The sequence below is a fragment of the Bos indicus x Bos taurus genome, chromosome 6 (genome assembly GCF_003369695.1).
Source record: "Bos indicus x Bos taurus breed Angus x Brahman F1 hybrid chromosome 6, Bos_hybrid_MaternalHap_v2.0, whole genome shotgun sequence".
In the NCBI taxonomy this organism is placed as follows: Eukaryota; Metazoa; Chordata; class Mammalia; order Artiodactyla; family Bovidae; genus Bos; species Bos indicus x Bos taurus.
This window is the reverse complement of record NC_040081.1, coordinates 45462331-45486562: the sequence shown is the minus strand read 5'-3', so window position 1 is coordinate 45486562 and position 24232 is coordinate 45462331. Positions and strand designations below refer to the sequence as shown.

At 43.9% G+C, this 24232-nt stretch overlaps 1 protein-coding gene across 1 annotated transcript in view; it reads left to right on the top strand.

The window, feature by feature from the left end:
• Positions 1-24232, top strand: part of SEL1L3 (SEL1L family member 3) — a 108229-nt gene that overhangs the window by 35355 nt on the left and 48642 nt on the right. The window contains exons 7-10 of the mRNA XM_027544209.1: positions 7499-7631; positions 10168-10300; positions 12014-12154; positions 23994-24205. Of these exons, the coding sequence (XP_027400010.1) occupies positions 7499-7631; positions 10168-10300; positions 12014-12154; positions 23994-24205 (619 nt within the window). The remainder of the gene's footprint in view (positions 1-7498; positions 7632-10167; positions 10301-12013; positions 12155-23993; positions 24206-24232) is intronic.

The following is a 24232-nucleotide window of genomic DNA, read 5'->3' as shown; positions in this document are numbered from 1 at the left end:
GTTCTTTGAAAATTATCGTTTACAAAGGATTCTAGAAAACAAATCAAAGTATTAATGTTGCTTACTGGGAGGAGTTGATAACTTTGACTTAGTGTAAAACATAAAAGCAGACAGCCTTCATATTTATGTTTATAATCTAAATTTGAAATGTATGTAACTATTGATATTGGGCTAACTTTTCATCTTGATATAATCATTCTCTATGAGAGTTACAGAAACTGAGAATTGGGTCTTTTTCCTTGTGTGTCATAATTTTAACTTGCTTCTGCATCCCTGATTAAGAGTGGGCTTTATAGTGGTAGAACCATGGGGCATGAGTTCTTTAGGAACTCAGGGTACCTCATCATGGTGCCATGAAAGGAACATTTACAATGAGATCTGGAGGCAGAAATAGTTTGTTCAGTTGCTCAGTCATGTCCAACTCTTTTGCAACCCCATGCACTATAGCCCACCAGGCTCCTTTGTCCATGGGATTTTTCAGGCAAGAATACTGAAATGGGTTGCCATGCCCTCCTTCATGGGATCTTCCCGATCCAGAGATTGAACCTACATCTCCTGCATTGGCAGGCGGATTCTTTACCACTGAGCCACCTGGGAAGCCCCTGTATATGTGTGTGTGTGTGTGTGTGTGTGTGTGTGTGTATGTGTGTGTGTGTGTGTATAAAACAGAAACACAAATTAGTAGCTTTGTATGTATAATTTTAAAAAACTTACCAGAGGAATTCCCTGGCACTCCAGTGGTTAGGACTCTGGACTTCCTCTGCACCGGGCACAGAATCAGTCCCTCATCTGGGAATTAAAATCCTGCATGCTGTGCTATATGGCCAAAAGACAAAAGAAGAAAATCAGGACTGTTGGGTACTTTGGCTGGAGAGTGGCAAAGTGGTTCATTCCTTCATCCTTTAGTCATTTCACAACACCAAGCATAAAACTGTCTTTCCAAACAGGCTCTGTTCACTCAGAGTCCCTGAGCAGTCCAGATTTTCTTGGAAACCAATTATTAAAGGAAGGAAGGCAAAGAGGGGTGATGACCGGAGAGTAGGGAACACACACTCTACTTTCCTCCCCCACTATTTCTCTTTACATTTAAATCAAACAATTATGTCAGGCCCTGGGCACATAGAACAGTTCTTATGTCCATGACCAGATTAATGGATTAGAGTTACTGAGAGAGGCTAAAGCAGTGGTATTCCTTAGCTTGCAAAGAGAAAGTCAGGGGTGACTGGATGGCAATATTGATGCACAGAGGCCAAGATCTTAGGACAGAACAGAAGTCTCAAGGGCACCAGGTGGATTTAGACCAGTCAGGAAAATTCAATAGATAGGAGTTTTATTATATAATGGGCCACCATGGGCTCTTCTATGAAGACTTTGAGAATAGGAAGGGCAGGGAGTTTACTCTGGAGAAACGAATGATGTGTGGCCCCTTTGGAAATCTCTTCAAGTGCCCTGTCCTGCCCCAGAAATGTTTTTTAAATTTTATTTATTTATTTTTGGCTGTGCTGGGTCCTCGTTGCTGCGTGGACTTTCTCTAGTTATGGTGAGTGGGGGCTACTCTAGCTGCAGTGCTCGGGCTTCTCATCTCGATGGTCACTCTTGTTGTGGAACACAGGCTCTGGGATGCACGGGCTCAAGAGCTGTGGCGCACAGTTGCCTGTGGCATGTGGAATCTTCCTGGACCTGGGAGCAAACCTGTGTCCTTTGCGTTGGTGGTCGGATTCTTAACCACTGGACCATCAGGGAAGTCCTGATCCAGAAATTAAGGGTTTGCGTTTCAGGATATATAGTCTAAAATAATACCTGCCCTTTCTCCCCTGACACCCATCTCCAACCTCAGACACTTTTGACAACCAATTGAATTTCATAAGCTTTTCTTTTGTTTCTTTTCTATGTCAGGGCTTCCTTTCTTCTTAAATCTGCAAAATGTAGCTGCTGACATGAGTGGAGTGAATCACAGTAAGATCCAGAATTAGGACCAGGGTAAGGCAAGGAGGGTACTTTCCACATAAAATTTAAGGAAGCCCCCCCAAACTTAGTGATTATATTATTTTGCCAAGGCTGCCAGAACACAGTACCACAAACTGAATGACTTGTGCTAAGTCACTTCAGTCATGTCTGACTCTTTGTGACCCCCTGGACTGTAGCCTGCCAGGGTCCTCTGTCCATGGGATTCTCCAGGCAAGAATACTGGAGTGGGTTGCCATGCCCTCCTCCAGGGAATCTTCCCAACTCAGGGATGGAACCTGCGTCTCTTATGTCTCCTGCATTGGCAGGAGGGTTCTTTACCTCTAGCATCACCTTTTTAAGCAAGAGAAATGTATTGCCTCTCAGTTCTAGAGGTTGGAGAGCCAAGATCTAGGTGTTGGCAGAGCCGCGCTCTCTCTGCAGGCTCTAGGGAAAGAGCTATTCTAAGCTTCTCTCCAGCTTCTAATAGTTCCTTGGCTTGTGGCAGCATAACTCCAATCCTCACATGACATTTTCCCTGCAAGTCTTTGTCCAATTTCCCCCTTTTTCTAAGGTTTACCAGTCATACTGGATTAAAGTCCACCCTATTCGAGCATGATCTCATTTTAGCTAACTATATCTGTAATGACCCTATATCCAAATAAGGTCCTATCCATACTGGGGGTTCAGATTCAACATATGCATTTTACAGGGGACACAATTCAACTCCTAACAATCTTCATAATAAATAACATTTAACACAGTGTTTTAAAAATCAGGGTTAATGTAAAGAATCCTTGATACACAAAGTAACACATTTTTCTTTAATATGTATTTATATTTATTTGGCTGTGCTGAGTCTTAGTTGTGGCACGTGGGATCTTTTTAGTTGCTACATGTAAGATATAGTTCCCTGACCAGGGACTGAACCCAGGCCCTCCGCGGTAGAAATTCAGAGTCTTAGCCACTGGACCACCAGGAACATTCACAAAATAACAAAATTTTATGTAAAGACAGAACCAGTATGATCATATAGGATTCCAGAGTTCAAAACTGATGTTCAGGTACATACCAACTCAACATCCCAGTGAAAGCTTTGAAACGGTTCCTTACCTGGGAACGCTGGCAGTATCCAGGCCCAAGACTGCCCCTCACCACCATCTCAGCTGCTCATCCTATACTCCTGGAGTACCCCCACTACCACCACCATCAATGGAACAACTAAAGAGTTAATCTTGGTCCACCTGGGATTCGTGTGGTTAGATATTTTTGAAATCTCATTTACCAGAGAGATTTCAGAATGGGCCAAGTCAGTACACTACACATCAAATATTTCAGGTGTTTACAGGTGTTTCAAGGAAAGTCTCTTAATCCTCCTTTTATTTGTTCTCATAATGTAAACATAATGATAGCTGTTATCCTACAAAAGTGGTGTATGAAGATCAGTAATTAAGTGCTGAGAAGTACAGTGCTGCACTGCATGAAAGGCTGCAGTGACAATTGCAGAGCTGTCTGCTGTTGAATTCATTCATCCATCCATTCATCCATCCAGTATATATTCATTCATCCAACACATTTACCACATGCCTGACACAGTGCTGGACTCTGGGAATAAAACAGTGAACAAGAATACAATCTGTCCCTGCCTTCGTGGAGCTAAAACTTCTAGCGTGGGGAAGACAGATTTTAAACAAATAATAAATTTATTTAAAATAAATTTAAAATTTAAAATAAATTTGTTTAAAATAAATTTAAAATTCCAAATTGTGATAAATGCAGGGAAGGAAATAAGGAGGTTGTTGGCTTCAGAGAACCACAAAGGAGCCAGAATTTAGACCAGGCCATGAGGAAGTGACACTTAAGATGAGAATTATTTTAAGGAGTAAGAGGCTCATTTGAGGCTCTAAGTTCCCCTGCTACAGAACCCTCGAGCCAAAGCTGTTCCCTAATTTTGAGCGAAGCCAACTTAACAATGGAGGCAATCCTTTCCCACTGCCGGGTCCTTCACAGTAATAAACGAGGGCACTCTCCTACGTCCAGATAAGAGTAAAGATAGCTTGCCAGCGTGTCTGATGCTTGCATGAAGAAGGGACAGGCTTGGGCTTTCGAACCATCTAGCTCAGCTTTTATGTCAGCAAAATTGATGACCATCAAACAATGCACAGTGCAAGGAATTTCTTACAATCTCGATGCAGCCACTGAGAATGTTAGAGAAGAAAAATGTGGAGGGAGATGGAACTGAAAGGATCTATTAGTTGTATTATAATAATGACAAAAAATTATAAGCTAGTACCATAGGGACAAAGCAATTTATTGATTAATTGAGAATTCAGTTAAAGCAAAGATTCATTAAAATATTCCATAAGCATTTTGCTTTAATTGAAACAATGGATATGTACATTCATTTGCCAGTCTTTCTAGTTACAGCCTTGCCTTTGAGTATGGATCTATTGATTGGAGTTTCTTGTGATCTTTCTGGCATAAACGGTACCCAATTTCTGTTTCTTCCAAATGAAAAGAAAACAAAGACACTTGTGAAACCATTGAAGCCCAAAATTCATCAAGATTTCTTCAGTTTCTTTTCCCAGCCTTTTCCAGCTGTCCTAATTCCATAAGAGCTTTTTTAGTAACCATTCTTTACTGAGTCTACCCAAAATATTCAACTTAATTTTTAAAGAATGAGCATCTCTTTCTTCTCCGTGCTTTTGGGATTACATAAGATTTAATTACATTGTAGGGTTACAATGGCCAAACAGGTTTGGGTACAAACACATCTTATTCTTGGTAAGCACGAAAAAAGTAAAAGTGAGTGAGGAGCTTCCCTGTTGGCTTGGACTGTAAAGAATCTGCTTGCAGTGCAGGAGACAAGGGTTTGATCCCTGGAGGAGGAAATGGCAACCCACTCCAGTTTTCTTGGCTGGGAAACCCCGTGGACAGAGGGGCCTAGTGGGCTACGGTTCATGGGGTCTGAGCGACTATCACTTTTTCACAGCTTACTCTTGGTAAGCATACAGCCCAACAAATGGCATCAAAAGTAGTAGAGTGGACTAAGTTAATAATAATAACTGTGGTTAATAGTTATGGTGCCTACTCTGTGCCAGGCATCGTTATAAATGCTTTGTTTAAGTGCTAATTTCTCCCAGTGACCTTGTGTGTGTGTGCATGCCAAGTCACTTCAGTTGTGTCTGACTCTGTGCGACTCTATGGACTGTAGCCCGCCAGGCTCCTGTGTCCATGGGGATTCTCCAGGTAAGAACACTGGTGTGGGTTGCCATGCCTTCCTCCAAGGGATCTTCCTGACCCAACGTTGAACCCACATCTCCTATGTCTCCTGCATTGGCACATTCTTTACCACTAGTGCCACCTGTAGATAGGTACTAATATTGTCTTCATTTAAAAATGAGAATACGAGGGTTCCAGAGAGTAACCTCAGCTGGCTAGTATCCATTATGTTGAGGGATGGGCCACGAGGTGAGCTGGAGAGTTGGTTAAGCAGAGTTCTGTCATGAGAGCTTCTGCTTCCAAAGTGTTGCTTCGTGTCCACCAAGTGCTGGTATTACCTCCTCATGAGGGTAGTTGGAGTGTCCAAATCTTTCACAGGTCTTAAGAAGCAGAATCAATTCACCACTCTCAGAGATAATAACTTTGTGGTCCTGCCTTTAAAAAAAAAAAGAAGAAGAAGAAGAAGAAGAGACCATCATCTTCCCAGGGCCCTTCAAGACTAAGATTCTGGAAAAAGAAATAGCAGGCAATAAAGCATTTCTTTTCAGCATCAGTTGCCTTTGAAGAAAGCTGATTTCTAAGTGATCCCTCCGGCCGCCATAGGGTGATGCTGCCGGTGCCCATTTCTTCACCTTTGTGTCTTCCTTCCAGCCAGGAGTACCTGCTCAGGGTCGGGTTTCTGGCTGACAGTCAACCATCCTCTCTCCTGGGATGACCCCAGGTTGCCTGGCTTCTGCCCCAACCACTGGTGGCCGCTCTGTCCTGTCTGCTTCACCCTGGCCCCTTGCTCCTGGCAGCCTGCCTGATGAGCTGTGTCCTTTCCTTCTGCTGCCATCTGCCCTCGGCGCTCCCTGGCTCTTTTGTCTCTGCCTGGCTTCTCACCTGATGCCTGTCTTGACCCCCCCTTGCTGTTCACATATGCTCCTATGGCCCCTTGTCCACCCACACCTATTTTACTTTCTCAATTGGTAGTAAATGCACATGGTAGAAAAATCAAATCTATGCAAAAAGTTCTATAAGTAGATGTTTTGCTTCTATCTGTTCTCCCATCCACTCCATCCCCTAACCCTCATGCCAGGGGGAAATACTTTTATTAGTTTCTTATATATATATCTCTCTCTCCAGAGTTTTTGTAAATGCAGATACAAAAAAATCCATTCTTCTCTTCCTTGGATAAAATGTGTATGTATTGCTCTGCTCTTACATTTTCATCTTTTTCACTTAGTGTATTTTAGATATTTCTCCAGAGCTTTTTGTTCTTTTTTAAACTGTGTAATAAAAGAGCTCATGCCTAAGACCCACTGAATGGTGTGGGTACCAATCCTCACTGACAGACACCTGGACTTTTCCAGTCTTTGGTGGATGTAAACAATGCTGCCAAGAACAGCTTTGTGCATTTTATTCATGTCAACCCATTTTCCTCCTCCATTTTCCTTCCTGATCCTTTGAGTCTTTCAAGACAAAGTAGATTTCCAACACGTCATCTGTGCTGACCTCTTATCTTTGGCCAAGTCCTTTGACCTTGCTATGGCCACCTTCTCCTAACTCTGAATTTGACCTTGGTTCTTATCTAATAGGGTGTGTTTTTATTTTTCCCACATTCACCTTCCGTCTACTCAACAAACTTTCTTTTTTCCTTTTAGAGTAAAATATTTCTATTAAGATTAGCAATTACACATAAATCCAGTAATTCTAAACAGTTTCACCAATATCAATAGTTGGCATGTATTAAACATTTATGGTGGGCAAGGCACTTTGCTATTAATAGACGCTATATGTTTTCAGTAAAGAATCCACCTGCAATTCAGGAGACCGGGATTCGATCCCTGGGTCAGGAAGATTCTTTGAAGAAGGGAATGACTACTTACTCCAGCATTCTTGCCTGGAGAATTCCCTGGACAGAGGAGTCTGGTGGGCTACAGTCCATGGGGTCGCAAAGAGTCGGATATGACTGAGTGACTACCACTTTTTCTTTCGTTTGCATTGAATATTTGGTGGGCAAGGCACTTAGCTATTAATAGATACTGTATGTTTTGTCTTTGCATCTACCTAATCCTTTTATCAACCCAGTAAGAGAGGAATTATCATTTTTACTAATGAGAAGCCTCAATCTCAGAGAGGCTAAGCAACTGATCCAAGGTCACACAGCTGGTAAATAGCAGAGATGGGATCTTAGCCAAGCCTGCCTGACCCCACCATCATCTCATCTTCTCGAATTCAAAGGAAAGGGTTTGTGGAAATTTGGGGTTTTAAGTCAAGGAGGGTCAATGAAAGGGTCTTAAAAAAAATCTGTTCAAACCCAGAGCTATCTTAATCCTTTGTACTTTTCTAGTTTCCGTGAGGATTTTCATTATAATGACACCTCTGGGTACTTCATTATTGGAGGCAGCAGGTACGTGGCCGGCATTGAAGGGTTTTTTGGACCCCTGAAGTACTATCGCCTCCACGCTCTGCACCCTGCACAGGTGAGCCCAGGGGACCAAGATGTATTCGGGTGCTTATGGGTGATGGGCGGGTAGCTCAGGAACATGGAACTCAGTCCAGTGCAAACAAAAGATTTATCCATGCCAGACCTTGCATTGGCTCTGTCACCAAACATAATTAATATTGAGGCTTTTCCCCCCTGCAAACACGATAATAGATTTTTGTTAACGTTTGGTTCATTTAGTACTCATAAAATGGAAACCATTTACTTCCTCTGTTTTAATAACTAGTAGCTTAATTATAGAGTCGATTTTTATCACGCTGTTGCCTATCCAGTGATTAAGCTAATGAACGGAGAGAAGCTTAGTTATTTGGTAAAACTTCTTTTATATGCTATTATTTAAAGTATCAGAAGAGGAGACACTCCAGCAAATTAGACTCTTGGTTCTGCATACTGCTTTCTCCAGAAACAGGCCTTCAGCTCATACTGGGTGGGGTGAACTGCGGTGGCAGAGATCACAGAGGGCCCTGTAGTCAGAATTGAATTCTCAAGTCCAAAACCCACCCACAAATGGAATCGAATTGTCCAAGTTTCCAGGCCAGCTCTAGCAGGGCTAACAGCTAGAGGGGGGCTGCCCCATATGGGAAACTTCACCCTGGTTGCTTTTTGTGCTTTGGTAAGAATCCACAAGGGATGGGGGAGCCTGGTGCACTGCCGTCTATGGGGTCGCACAGAGTCGGACACGACTGAAGTGACTTAGCAGCAGCAGCAGAAAGGAGATCACTGCAGATGGTGACTGCAGCCATGAAATTAAAAGACACTTACTCCTTGGAAGAAAAGTTATGACCAACCTAGGTAGCATATTGGAAAGCAGAGACATTACTTTGCCAAAAAAGGCCCGTCTAGTCAAGGCTATGGTTTTTCCAGTGGTCATGTATGGATGTGAGAGTTGGACTGTGAAGAAAGCTGAGCGCCGAAGAATTGATGCTTTCGAACTGTGGCGTTGGAGAAGACTCTTGAGAGTCCCTTGGACTGCAAGGAGATCCAACCAGTCCATTCTGAAGGAGATCAGCCCTGGGATTTCTTTGGAGGGAATGATGCTAAAGCTGAAACTCCAGTACTTTGGCCACCTCATGCGAAGAGTTGACTCATTGGAAAAGACTCTGATGATGGGAGGGATTGGGGGCAGGAGGAGAAGAGGACGACAGAGGATGAGATGGCTGGATGGCATCACCAACTCGATGGACGTGAGTTTGAGTGAACTCCAGGAGTTGGTGATGGACAGGAGGCCTGGCATGCTGCGATTCATGGGGTCGCAAAGAGTAGGACATGACTGAGCGACTGAACTGAACTGAAGGAGATCGCTGGATACCTGAAAAAAGGAATATTTTTTTTTCATTCCCATGACCTTGTGGAGTTTGTTCTGGGAAAATCAGGAGTTACTAGGTAAAATCAGTTAGGAAAAATGGAGCACCTTATCGCCCATGGATCATCCTAGAGCCCCTGCTGAGAAATCTTTAGAAGAGGAAAAAAATGAAATTCATTTGTTCATTTGTGCAACCAGTACTTATCAAGCACCTACTATGTGCCAGGCTCTGTACAAGATGCTGAGGCATCCAAGATGAATTAAGGTGGTGACTTTCAAACTTTTTTTTGAAGGTGATCTACAATAAAAAAAAAATCCATTTTAAAAGCATGAGCAGTATATACATATTCATACATATGCAGTACCTACACACATATATATATGCACGTACATACACACACATAAATGGATAAACACAAAACTGAAAGAAGAATTTTACTAAGAACACAGACCCTTGTTATGTTCAGTGTACTATGATATTTTGTATTCTGCTTCATAAAAAACAAAATCACTGCTGGTTACAAACCACTGAAATAATGTCACGACCCTCTGATAACGGGTTGCAACCCGCATTTTGAAAACCACTGAGTTGAGATAAGACCTCTGGTCTTGAGGAGCTCCCTGCCTGGGTCTTAAACAGTTAAGTCATGAAAGAATGGGGTCTATGCTTTCATTCAGACGTGAGCACGGTGTTTGGGAGTGCTGAGGCAGGCTCATCTGCTTGGGTACTCATGTGAAGGAGGGTGGGCTGCTAGGGAGGCAGCCCTGAAGTGATGACCTTGGATCTAACTCTTAGACGTTGAGCAGGAGCCTTCCAAGCTGAAGAAAAGGAGAGGAGGGCTGCCAGGGAGCAGGTACATCGCGGTTAGACTTGGTGACTTTTGGGAACTCTGGGGAGATGAATGTGATCTCTGGGGATAGAATGCAGCAGTGGGGAAGAAGAGAGCATGGAGATCTGGTCTCTGGGAAATCCTAACATTGAAGAAACTCTGCAGACGAGAAGATGCTACAAAAAGAAGCCAGAGGGAAGCGATCAGAGCTGGTATGCCCTTAAATTCCTAGTAACACCCTTCTTTTGAGAATCCAGAGAGGATGATCTGTGTACAAACAAGCCAAATTGGGGCTATCATTGGGAGAAGGAAATCTAGCATAGGTATCCATGGGTGTTTGATGACAGTGTTGTTCCTTTCGTTCTCTTGCCCTTTTGTAGATTTTCAATCCCCTCCTTGAGAAGCAACTTTCTCAACAAATCAAGTTCTATTACGAAAGGTGTGCAGAAGTTCAGGAAATAGTGTCTGTGTACACATCCACGGCGCAGCAGGGGGACAGGAGGCAGGAAGCATGTAAGTACTGAACTTAAGGAGAGCAAGCTTTAGCTCTGGGCATTTGTATCAACATGTTTAGCTTCTTTCCGTGAGTGTGTTAGTCACTCAGTCATGTCTGACTCTTTGTGACTCTGTGGATTGGGGCCTGCCAGGGATTCTCCAGGCAAGAATACTGGAGTGGGTTGCCATTCCCTTCTCCAGGGTATCTTCCTGACCCAGGGATTGAACCCAGGTCTCCCTCATTACAGGTGGATTCTTTACCATCTGAGCCTGAGAAGGCTTCTTCCTCAGGAGGCTGAAATAGAACACATGTGACTTGATCAGTGGGGACAACTATGACCTCACATAGGTTGATGCAAATGAAAGTGTGCCTTCTACCTAGATCCCAACAAGACCAACACTCAGCAGGAACCCAAGGCTGCCTCATAGCTTCAAGCAGCTGTAATTTAGTTTAAGAATATAAATGAGAGTGTTTTGAGCCTCAAATTATATTATTCCCATCCATAATGCGATCTTAGGCCAGTCTAAGAAAATAAAAATGAATTGGAAAATAAATTAATCATTAGAAATGTTTCCCCATCGGTGCACTTTTGTCTTGGGCCATTAATATCTGAATATTAGCTTTCAGAAATGTTGAACAATGGCTTTGTTGTTAGGGTCTGGGTTTTATTTTTTTTAAATCCTTGAATTGACTCATTCTGGAAGACATTGGTAATTTTTCAACAGAAGGAATGAATTTCAAATAGAGTATTTCCATGCCTGCCCATATTTGCATGGACATCCTTTCATTCATATGGAGGGTGTACCTGTTATAAAACTTGTTTTGTCTTCCAATGTTCCAGCTTGGACCTAGCACTTACAAATTTCTCTGGCTATAGATCTTCTTGCATGGTATGGTGGCACTAGAGTTAGTCACATATGTTCCTTCTGGAAGAGAAATTCCTGTGGGACCTTTGCCATCAGCAAAAGCAAATTGAATATTTTAGTCCCGCCAAGATATCGCACCATCCCCAGAGCTGAACTTCCCATTTCAGGCCATGGAGGGATAGATGCCTCTTGCACAATACCCCATTCTGATAGGGTTCACATAAAATGGTCCTGGGAAGTGATTAGAGATGATGATAGGTAAGTGTGGAAAGGCAGCACTTCTGCAATTTAATTTAAGAATAGGCTCTACTAGTCCCCCAGCTGCCGCTTTCACCGCTGAATCATCCAGAAAATATGATGCTGTCAGAAGAGGGGGAAGATATATAGAATAGTAATATCCCAAACAGGAAAGAAACTGATTTTGATAGCTGATGTAATTTCAGGAGAGATACCCGGAGTCAGAAGGCCGTTCTTGCATGCTGATCTGTGTGGTGGCATTGGGAGGACTTATTTTAACGTCTTCTGCTGCCTCAATTCCCTGGGGTCCCTGGGCTTTGCTCCTCGACTCACACTGCCAACAAAATGGCCTAGATATTGGCCTCTTGGGGACCCGTCCGAGGCCAGCTGCTCATTCCATAGAATTATTCAACAGCTATCAGCAACTTTGGCACACTTCCCTTGGACGAGGCTTTGAATCTGTGACCTCGAGGCAGAGGCATCATAGCCAATTTCAAATCCCTGATGTATCCAAACCAATATCCAGTAAGCTTAAGTCTGACGCCTATTTCTGGTTCATCTTAGAGGAAGGGATTTAGGGAGCAAGCCCTTCCCCCTAACGGTACCTGGGGCTTACCTTTCCTATAGGCAACCTCCGAAATTCCTACCTGGACCTGAAACTCAGATACGGACGGCCCTCGATGTGCAGAGCCTTCCCCTGGGAGAAGGAGCTGAGAGCCAAGCATCGAAGTTTGTTCCAGGCCTTGTTGGAGCTGAGTTTGGTGACAGGTAATTGAGTCCATGCCTTGTCTTTGGACATTGGTTAGAAAGGTCCCTGTTTTTCTGCTTTCCCTCACCTTCTTTAGTGATTTATACCTTGAAGTTATTTTTAACACTAGTGTTCTAGCTTAATTTCAAATTTAAATTCTGCCCTTGTATGTCCACCACTCTCAATATACCTGTGCACATTTGTGACACTAAATAGAAAAACTTAAATTTAGGAATCACTTGAGCAAGTCTTTATGTAAAGCCAAGGCCAAAAGCAAAGAGCCGACAGCCAGACCTGACCCCCAAATGTGGTTGCTCTGGCATACACATTGTTGTCAATTTTTAAAAAATTAGTTACCAGTTTCTAAAAACATACAAAAACACAAATTTCTAGCTTTTGTCAAAATATCCAAAGATCTGGTGATGCTGGGCCTCAATTCCTGAGTGGCAGCAAGCTCAGAGGTGAGTGGTTGGCACAGACAGGTTTTGTCCATCTGCAGCCCCTCCTGCCTCTAGTTGAGCACTTCCTGTCTAACTCTGTCATGGATCTCACCTGCCTGGGCCCTTGGGCACTTGAACTTGAGACCCCCTGACTTGAAGTATTTTCAAGCAGCTTCCAGGAGTCTGTGTGTATTTCTCAAATGTGGCCAGCTTAAGTCCATTGCCATTATGGTTTGCATAGTAATTAAGTACACACTGTTAAACTCTGAGGGATCAGGAAACAGTGTCTGTTGGGAAGAGGAGAGAAGCTGGAGGTGTGCAGCCTGGGGAAGGAAATGATAAGGAGGGTAATGAGAACTATTTTAGCGACTGGTGAGAGCCTGTGGTGTTCCTAGGTGTACGATCAGATCCTTGAGGCAAGGCAATGCAGAAACTGATTTCTGCTTCGCTTAAAAACTTTCTAAAAATGGGAGCGTCCAGTGGAATAGATTCTCTTTGCAGATAGTGACTCACCCTCACCCCATCTTGAAAGAATTCAAACCATAAAAGATATTTCATCTTTGGTTCATTTGATATTTGCTGAGTGACTGCTCAGTTACTTGGCTAGACTGCAGAGTTAAGTAAAATAATTCAAGGTTTCTGCCTGTGAAGGACGGACTTGAAAGCAAAGAAAAATTGTAATGTATTTTTAAAAATAAAAGCTATGGGAGTAATTGGCAACTGCACAAAGGGAGTGGTCAGTTCTACTTAGAAGTCTAGGGTGTTCAGGGTAGGCTTCCTGGAGGAAATGACACTGGGATTGATTTTTTCCCTAATTTTATTTATTAATATTTATTTTTGGCCGTGCTGGGTCTTCGTTGCTGCACAAGCTTTTCTCTAGTTGTGGTGACTGGGGGCTACTCTCTAGATGCAGTGTGCAGGCTTCTCCTTGGCAGTGGCTTCTCTTGTTGCAGAGCATGGGCTCTAGAGCACACAGGCTTCATGGGTGCGACTCCCAGGCTCCAGAGTGCAGGCTCAGTAGTTGTGGTGCATAGGCTTAGTTGCTCCGGGGCTTGTGGAATCTTTCTGGATCAGGGATCAAACCCATGTCTCCTGCATTGTCAGGTGGATTCTTTACTACTGAGCCACCAGGGGAGCCCCTGGATCCAATTTTAACTTAGTACTTTCTAGCTGTGTGATCTTAGGCAAGCCACTTCATTTCTCTGAGCCTTAGTTTCCTCATCTGCAAAATGGGGATGACAAACAGGAGTCTGTCTCCGCTAGTGTTTGCTGGTTTAAATGAATTTATACTTAGAGTATTGGCACTTAGTAAACGCTACGTATACAGCATTTCTTAATCTTGGCACTGCGGATGTTCGGGACTGGATAATTCTTTGTTGTGAAGGGTCCGTCCTGTGCATTATAGGATGATTAGCTGCATTTCTGATCTCTACCCACTAGATATCAGTGGCACTCTGTCTCCTCCCATGCCCCCGCCCCCCCCCTCAAGTGTAACAACCAAAAATGTCCCCAGACATTGCCAAGTGTCCCCCAGGAGGCCAAACTGCCCCCAGTTGAGAGTCATTGCTGCTGTGTACATGTTAATCTGTTATTACCCGGTCTTCATGGGTCTTCTGGAAGATGGTGGAGTTGCCCCCCGAGTTGGGTGCACAGAAGAAGGAGATGCATGTTGGAAGGTGTAGGCTAAATGGCGAAGACAACATCCACCTGAAAACTAGTTTCATGAGATTTTGGATATGTTTAAATATAGTTTTGCTGATTGGGAGCAGGAATGAATCATTTTTCACAAAACATTCTTTTTAAAGCAAATACTCTCAATAAAGAATGTTTTTGTGTTATTTTTACAGCTCAGAAGTTTCGTTTAAAGAATGTGAAATGAATTTATCCTCCGTGGAGGCCTAGAAAGGGAGCTCATTAAAAACCCAAATCATGAGCCCCTGAACCTTGAGACTTGATGGGCTGCGGTGCTGGGGAGCTGCCACGTGGCAGCTCAGAAACGCGTGCAGCTGCCCCATGCCTGGGGGGAGAGGGGGCACAAAGCTGGGTTTGCCGCTTCGAGCCTCACTGCTGGTGCCCAGCCAGCCAGGTGGGTCCTGCTGGTGCCAAGTCTGCTTACATCAACACCAGTGAGCATACCCTGAGGGGCCTCTGCCTCCCCAGGCACGGGGCCACCTGCATCCCGCCTCTCCCTGCCACTTCCTGAGGCGCAGGAGCAAGTGGGACAAGGATGGGGGCAGATAGGGCAGGCAGATCTCCAGAACCAACCTCAGACCCCCGTTCTGTCAGCCCCTGTACGTCTAGCTTACGTTGTCCCGTCTGTGGGAACTGGGAGCCGTCTGCAAAGGTAGGGCCTACACCCCTCCTTAAAATTCATCTCTGCCTGGCACCCTGCCCTTACTTGGGGCAATTATAGTCAACGAGATACTCTGCCTACCTAATCCTAGAGAGAGACTGATGTCACACATTGTGCCCAGTTTCTAACAATCCTGAGACAATGAAGAAAATTTGATGTTGTAAGTTGAGGGTAAAAAAAAATAATAATTAAAGATTATTTGCATATCTTTACTCTGGCCCTATAGGAAGAAAAGTAGTCAGACTGGTGTGACTATGTTTCTCTTCCCACTTCCTCACATACCTTTTCTCCCAAGTTTATCCTGCTGTGGTTGTCTAGCTGGCTTTGGAGTGCTTTGGACAACTCCAGTCAAGAGGACCTATGTTTGTATCATGTCTTTGGCTGTCAGCCTGAGCTGTGTCGTCCTGTTGACAAATAGACTTTTCTAGAATATCCTCATGAGATTGCATTTCTCATATCTGAGATAAGCTACAAGAACAGACTCAAGGATCAGATGTTGACTGCTCAAAATTCTTGATGTAGGAACCAGGCAGGTGCAGTAGCACAGATAAAGGAATGCAACTGTGTGAATAACTTAAGTCACTTGTATCACAACCTTCCATTCATTCATTCCCTAGACAAGTACTGACCAAGTGGCCCTCATGAGCCAGGATAGAACAAAGATGGGGCCATGTTTTGAGTGAGAGTGACTTAGGTTAAATGCAAAGAAAAACAGCAGCTCCCATAGTTCCCACAAATAGAATTAATTGGTGGAATTATTTTTTTCCTGGCGTTAAAAAATACATATGACAGCAACAGACAATGGCCTGAAATTGCTCATTCTTTGTGACAGACTCACCATTTTCTTGGCAGCATTGCCTCACATACACCGCCAACTCCATTGCCAGGCTGCTGTACGTGCACACTTCAGATGTGAGTGTATCCCCCAACACCGACACCATATGATTTTAGATGGATCATCACTTCAAAGGAGCCATGGGAACAGTTCATGGGGTACAGAGCTGGGAGCTTGTGCTTCCTCACAATCAGTTGGAGTGTCCTCTGCTTTCTGTCCAGGGAGGTCAAGAGTGGTCACCACCTCCTAGCTGTTCCCAAAAGATTGAGCTCTACTTTTCTACTACAGAAGAGAAAATCAAGTATTCACACTATCATTCTTTAAGGACTGTAATTAAAAAAATTTTTATGGTAAAATGCACATAATTTAAAATTCCCCGTCATTACCATTTTTAAGTGTAAGGGCTTCCCTCGTAGCTCAGTTGGTAGAGAATCTGCCTGCAATGCAGGACATCCAGGTTCGATCCATGGGTTGGGAAGATCCCATGGAGAAGGAAATGGCAACCCACTCCAGTATTCTTGCCTGGAGAATGCCATGGACAGAGGAGCCTGGCAGGCTACAGTCCATGGGGTCATAAGAGTTGGACACGACTTAGCAACTAAACAGCCACCACCATCAGTAGTGTTAAGTACGTTCACATTGTTGCACAAAAGATTCTAGAACTTTCTCATCTTGCAAAACTGAAACTGTGTACTCATTTAGAGGGGCTTCCCTAGTAGCTCAGAGTAAAGAATCTGCCTGTAATGCAAGAGACCTGGGTTTGATCCCTGGGTTGGGAAGATTCCCCTGGAGAAGGGAATGGCAACCCACTCCAGTGTTCTTGTCTGGAGAATTCCATGGACAAAGGAGCCTGGTGGGCAACAGTCCATGGGGTCGCAAAGAGTCAGACATGACTGAGCGACGAACACTACTAGTATACTCCTTTAGACCACAGTTCCCCACCCCGCGCCCTGGTGGCCACTGTTCTGCTTTCTTTGCCCATGCATTTGATTCTTCGAGACCACATATGAGTGGAATCATACGGTATTTGTTCTCGTGTGACTGGCTTATCTCACTTAACATAAAATCCTCAAGGTTTGCCCATGCTGTGGCCTCTGTCAGAATAGCCTTCCTGTTTAAGGCTGAATAATATTCTATTGCATGTCTAGATCACATTTTTTTCATTCATTCATCTGTGGATGGACACTTGGGTTGCTTCCCCCAACCCAAAAAAGTGCACTATTTTAAACAGTGCTGCTTTGAATGTAATGTACAAGTATCTCTTGAGGACTTGGCTTTCAATCCTTTAGGCTGTATACTGAGAGGTGGGCTTGCTGGATCATATGATGATTCTACATTTAACCTTTCGAGGAACCATTATCCTGTTTTCCATAAGGGCTGCACCATCTTACAATCCTGTCAACAGTGTACAAGGATTCCAATTTTTCCATGTTCTCACCAACACTTGTGATTCTCTGGGGTTTTGATGGTAGCCATTTTCATAGGTGTGAGGTATAATTTGTAATTTATTTGCTAGGGTAAGTCTAGTTTCATAGGAATGAAGAATGCAATACTCTCATAAAGTGATGGTGTCTATGAAAGAGATCCATGGACAGAAAGGTAACTTATGGACCTAAGAGACAGAGTCGCCCACGTAAAGCTCATCTCATCTGCCTTGAGACACGTGTCCTTGATCCTCTGTGTGTCTCCATTACTTGCTTGACTGCAAGCTTGTCCAGGGTGATGCGAGAGGTGTAAGTATCCCACTGACACTTCCAATTACTTCGCAGGGTGTGCAATGATGCTGGACATAGGTTAGCTGCTTAGTTATCAGTCCTTCTTCCACATGACCTGATAGAGTGCATTTCTGCACCAGTCCCCACAAAGAACACATCTCAGCCACCTGTGCTCCTCAGCTTGCCTGCCTTGCAAGAAGGCTTCAAGTTCCAACACAAACAGCCTCTTCACATCATCGTTCCTGTCCCCTAAGGCAGTCGGCTCCATCTCCCCCACCCTCCTTGCCATTGTGTAGGTTTTCCCTTATCAGTACCCATCTTACCAAGTTACAATATTGACTTGCCTGTCTAGTTCCACAGCAGCACTCAGATGTCTTCAAATCTAGGCTTTCTTTGAAGACCCTCAGTAAGTATTTGTTGAGTCACTAAACGCACTCCAAATTAATAAGTGATCTCATTGTAAGTACTAAAAACATCTTTTAGGGGTGTGAGAGAACAGGGAGTTGGACTTCCAGGAGATGCAAGTTCAAAGCCAAGCCATTATAGCAATCCAGACTGATGGAGTCTATGGCTTATTTGCCTTTTCTCTACATTTTTCTTATTTCTCTCACACATTTTTAGTCTGCTTCCCCCTCAGGAGGTGACATCCTGGCCCTGAAAACACTGCCCTGTTTCCCAGGTCAGACAGAATGCTGTCTTCCAACTCTTGCCTGTCAGCACAAGTAGACCAGTATCCTTCTTAGACTATGCACATGCATTGCAAAAGAATACCCGAAATACAGCCCTCAGGGGTCTTGCCTCCATATATCTGTAACCTTGTTGCTCAGGTAATACAGGTGCCTGGATACGAAACTGCCCGAAGGTTCATGCAGACCCAACTTGGCACCCGTGTACTGAGAACCTCCCAGCATGGCGCTGGGCCCTGGGGTGACTGTAATGAGAAGCGTAGACCCACCCACACACTGCTGTCTGCCAAGTGCCAGGGGGTGTGGAGGTGGGAGTCTTCTTACATGGTGACAGCTGATGTGCTAACCTGATATAAAATGCAGCTATCCCCACTGGTAGTTCCCCCTCTGAAGCAGCACAGGACTTGTTCCTCACCTCCTGGAGTCAGCATGCCTTTGAGTTAAGATGGCAGTGCTCCTGGGGCACCCAGCTGCGATGCATACAGATGTAGCAGCCAACCCTTTCCACCTCCCGGCATTCCTGGGCCACTGCTCTGCATCCTCATTCCCTCGTGTGGTCTGGGAATGCTCCTGTGCTATTCTGTCCTGAAGTCTAGGCTCTGGGGGACATCCGACCAAGACCCCATGTTCAAGACTTCAGGGGGACCATTCTAATTGCTCTGTGCTGTTTTCTGGGGAAGCTCCAATTCTCTGGGAAAATGGCTCTTGTCAGAGCATAGAATCACCTATTAGCTGTTTCTAATGCTAGGCTGGTAGTATTTCAGTGTGCACACCTTTTCATCCTTGAAGAGGTATGCTGGCTACTTCTTTCATTCTCCTCTCACACCTTTCTTGACAAAACGGAACCCTTTGAATTCAGAAACCCTTGGAATGGGGCTCTGGAATCAGGGAAGAGAGATGGTGGGGACTGGCTGGTAAGAGGCTGCCGGGATGGCAGAGCCAGGTGAGGGCTCTGGGTCAGAGAACTGCTCATGGTAGGAAGGAGTGAGGAAGGACACAAGGCCTAGGTGCAGGGGACTCCCCGGCCAGGGAGGGCCAGGTGAGCGGCCAGCACGCCCTCCAGACATACGCCCCGAGGCCAGAACTGGTGACTCCCTTTCTTCTTTTCATGCCAGAATGGGCACCCCTGAGCCCTCGAGAGCTGGTGACCGTGGCTACATAGAGGCTGAGTTCTGCCTCAGGGGGCCTCCTTGGTCCTCAGGGGGAGGCCGGGTCTGAGGCTGGGCTCGCATCCTGGGGCTGACGCCATCTGCATTGTTCCTGCAGGACCACTGCCTGGCGCCTGCCCCAGGCTTCAGAGAGTGGAGTGCAGGAGACACGGTTCCTCCTTCCAATGTGCAGAGGGGTGCTGGCTGCACTGACGGCACTCTAGCTTGTTCCTGAAAGTGTCAGTCAGTCAGTCGTGTCTGACTCTTTGCAACCCCATTGACTGTAGCCCCTCAGACTCCTCTGTCCATGGGGATTCTCCAGGCAGGAATACCGGAGTGGGTTGCCATGCCCTTCTCCAGGGGATCTTCTCGACCCAGGGATCAAACCCGCATCTCCCACCTTGCAGGCAGATTCTTTACTGTCTGAGCTACCAGGGAAGCCCCCCAACTCTTCATATTTTTGCAGTGTTTATCTGGAGACTAAAAAGCAGAGCATGAAAAGAGTAGAAACACAATGGTGTTATTTAGCAATTCCAGGATACTCTGGAATTTAAGAGCTATCTTTGCTGTTTTTCATTAAAGGGCCCCTATCTTATTTTTTTAATTCAAGGAATTATACATTATAGTTTTTAAAAAATACACACAGAGAAAGAGATAAAAAGAAGGAAGGAGTGGGGAGAAGAGGAGGGAGGAAGAGAAATGACATGTATAAAGTCAGAAAATCTACACAGGACAGAAAAGTACAAATAGTTTATTTCGGGGAGAGAAATAAGCCACCTCTTTGAGCCTCAGGAACCCTGTGGGGCTCATCAAATGCAAATGCAAATGAGAGATGTGCTATTAAAAAAAAACAACTAGTAAAACTTGGTGAAGATCTGTCCTTTTCTGGTTAAATGATATGTTCTCCTTCCATGTTTTTCCCCCCTTTTCAAACTTTTATGGATACATTATAGCTTTCAGAAGGTTGAAATAAAAAATGACTTTCTTAATGTGTCTTTTTCCCCTCAGAAGGAATAAATAAGCCTGCCTTTTTCTCCCAAATTTTCCATCAGATATGGCTTCAGCTCCTTCAGTACGTGGCTACTTTCTCGTTTTCTGCTTTTTGCCTCTTTTAATGACGAGCGCACAAATGGTGACCTTATGGTATTGCTGGAAAAAAGAAAAAAGAGCAAAATAAACAATACTGTGCTCCCGGGAAGAGAGTGAGAGTTAATTAACGGTGGCGGTGGCTTTTGTTTCCTTAGCCTCTCTTGTAGGAAGAAAGAAAAATGGGAAAGTGGCTCCACTTCTATTTTGTTTGTTTGTTTTTCATTACTCCATTAATCTCCATAAACAAGGCATGTTTTTTAGTTACAGATCCACTAGAAAAAATGCATATGCTAAACCAGATGGGTGAAATTAACAGTCTCATTAAATGTATTTTTAGATAGCCGGTTTTACAATATCACCAGTGACATCAGAGCTTTGATTTTGTGCCACATTTGAAATGCAAACTTTAAAAAATGTGCAAAATGAGCAGTTTTCCTTTAGATGTATTATTATTTTATCATTATATCCACAAGAGCAGAAAACTGTCTAGATTCTTTTGTAGAGAAAGCACCGATTGGTAATGTTTGGGGGGAGTTAAGAATTTTAATAGGTAAAAGAAATAATGAAGGCTTTTCCACCTGCCTTCGTTTCAGTCTGCATTTTTTTTTTTTCTGTGTGTGCACTTGCTGAGGATTTGAACTTTGTGAAGGTTCTCTCTCCTGATTGTTATTCTCCAGCAATCCGTGCTTCTGGGACAATCCTGCAAATGATTTCTGGGGTTCTGTGCCAGATGTCAGCAGGGCAAGTGTTTCATTTGGAGCTTCATTTAGTTTGGAGTCTCTTCTCTCCTTTGAGTCCCCAAAGCCCATGTCCGTGGGTATTCAGGCGAAACTCATCATCTTAGTTATGTGTTTGGCAAAGCAGGTAAGGCCAGAATGAATCGTTAACAAAATGGTAATATTGCTTTGCTCTGAGTGTGCACAAAGGGGCGTTGGGGATGAGCATGTATTTAAAAGTAAATATAAGAGCAAGTAGGGGTAGGGTTTATTTTGCAACTCCAGCTGAGTGCTGCAGTACACACTGAATCACTGCAGTCGGTTCTCCCCCTGTCTAATGGTTGGACAGGATGGAATTCTCTCAGCTCTGCAGAGGGAAAATTCAAAAGAAGAGCCCCAGACTCCTGGTGGAAAAGGGGGTTATTATTCAGATCCATCCCAACAGATGAGCAGAGGAAAATGTTCAAGGACGTTCACTGGCATGTTGTTGGTTATAGCCAAACCACTGGAAGCAAACCAAGAGGCTAAAAATAGGAAACTGGTTGGAAGAACAGCACTGCTATAGACTGCAATACTATTAAAAGTTTAGGAAGAAGAATAAGCTTCTGACTGCTGTGGACAGGTATTTGTGGTATGCTCTTAATATAAAAAGAAAATTGACAGATAAGCATAGGGAACTTGACTCAATATCTTGTAATAACCTATAATGGAAAAGAATCTGAACAAGAATATGTATGAGTCATTTTGTTCTACAGCTGATACTAACAGAATGTTAAACTAATTTCAATGAAAATATTCATAAGGGAAAAAAGTTGAGAGTTTGAATCTATAGGAGCTTTTCAGAAGGAAAATATGTATGTATATAGGCAGATAGATGTATAATGAATTATCTATGATGAGGAAAAGTCTAGAAGTACATACACCAAACTTTCAATAGTTTTCCTTCACAATTAAAGAACGATTGGGAAAGAGGGGACTTTTTATTTTATATAAACCTACATTGAGTCTTTTTTTTTTTTAATAATAAGCAGCTATTTCTTTAGGAATTTAAAAAAAATACAGAAGGATGAGCAAAGTCCACTTGTTCAGTGAGGTGGTTCTTTCAGCACTTACCTCTTGGGATGGAGAGAGTAAAAGCAGATCCAAGGTGCTGCCTCTGAACAAGTTGAAGAGGGTGAGGGTGAGGAGTTTCAGGAGCCAGGAGATAGGACTACCTTAGTGCTGAGTGGAGGTGGAGGGCGGGTACCTTTCCCACAGTTTAGCAAGTGAAGGCACGTGCCTCCCTGACAGGGGCAGCCAACTGCCTATGTGCTCAAAGGGATAGGCACCAGCTCATAATCAATGGCGTGGGTCTCACAGTTTCATCCGTTGGATTCCGCTGGCTTCTGTGATGCCAAGGCAGAGGCATCAACCTCTGCCAATGGCCTGCCCTTCAGTCCAATCTCAAATCCTTCAGCGAGAGGTTTCCCACATTGGAAACTTATCTCTGTTCATGCCTTTTGTGAATTTTTTGTGAAAGTCGCTCAGTCGTGTCTGACTGTTTGCAACCCCATGGACTCTACAGTCCATGGAATTCTCCAGGCCAGAATACTGGAGTGGGTGGCCTTTCCCTTCTCCAGGGGATCTTCCCAACCCAGAGGTCAAACCCAGGTCTCCCGCATTACTTTGGTGGAGTGCTGATAGAATGAGTCTCTCGTTGCCTCCTGGAAGTTGTTAGTAACATTTTAATGTGGGACAGATTGAAGAAGATCAAAGAAAACTGTTGGACATAATTCTCAGGGGAGAAAATTTTCATTTTAAATAAGTTGACTGCATCTCTTTAAATGGAAGTAGTACCTGTGCAATCCTATGTGGCTTTTTGTAACACAGCATCCAGTAGATACACAGAGTAGAACTGTAAACATTCGCTAGCTGATTAATAAATGAGAGATGAATAATGTAGATAGACTTTAAGGGACTGTGACAGATTATAAGGCCTTATAACTTGCCCGTTTGGACTTAGTTTATCAATTTATGGGAGGATTAGGTGAAAGGAAGCGCCATAGCTTAAAGCGATTGTATAGAGAGATCTCTACCCACGGCAGTAAGGTACTTATTAAGATACCTGGTTGCCTATTATCAGGAAGAAGCTGAAGCACAGTGAATAGGAATCTTTTCCTGTGACCTACCAAGCTGGATTCTAGGCTTGGCTCAGCCACTTGCCAGCTTTTGTAACTTTAGACAAGTTAGTTGACTTCTCCAGACTTCAGTCTCCTCATCTGAAAAATGAAGACCCTAATTAAGTACCTACCTCCTAAAATTGTTTGGCTTACATGACATAATTTGCATGAGGGATTCAACCCAGTATTGGGCATTTCATAAGCCTTCAATAAAAGTTGACATTCTTTTTGTTGTATTTAGAAACCCACAAGGAAAACCGGAGGCAAAAGATGATAAGAAGGCATCTCAAAATAAGGTTCTTGTGCTCAACTTTTTACAGCAGCACCTAGGATCTATTTCTGAGATAAAACACACTCTCCTTCAGAGTCTTAGAGGGGAAAAAAAATCTCTCTGGCAGTTTCGGTGGTCCTAACTTGGTGTGAGTTACACTGAGTAGATTATTCTCTTGAGGCATTCTCTCAGCTGTAGAAAGCACATCCTCTCCCCCAGGATACTAGGCTGTCATTTAGTGCCAAAGGAAAAGCTATTTACAGAATGACACCCTGGCATCCCCAACGGGTTTGATTTACTTCCCGGGAAGGTGGTATATTTCAAGGCACTGCAGGACCAGAAATATTAATAACTCAGGTGATTTAATTGGCTCTTCCCAATTCTTTTTAAAGCCATGTCGATCCCATGGTAGTTAATTGTGTGTGCTGTGAATTGTGTTATTTACAGTGCCGAGGAACCAAAATGAATCTGTATTAGACATCGGTGGGCGGATATTCGAGAAGGCTGTAAAGAGACTCTCCAGTGTTGATGGCCTTCACCAAATTAGCTCCATCGTCCCCTTTCTGATGGATGCCAGCTGCTGTGGATACCATAAAGCATCCTACTACCTCGCAGTCTTTTATGAAACTGGATTAACTGTACCTCGGGATCAGCTGCAGGTAGAGTATTTCATGCATCGCAGGAAT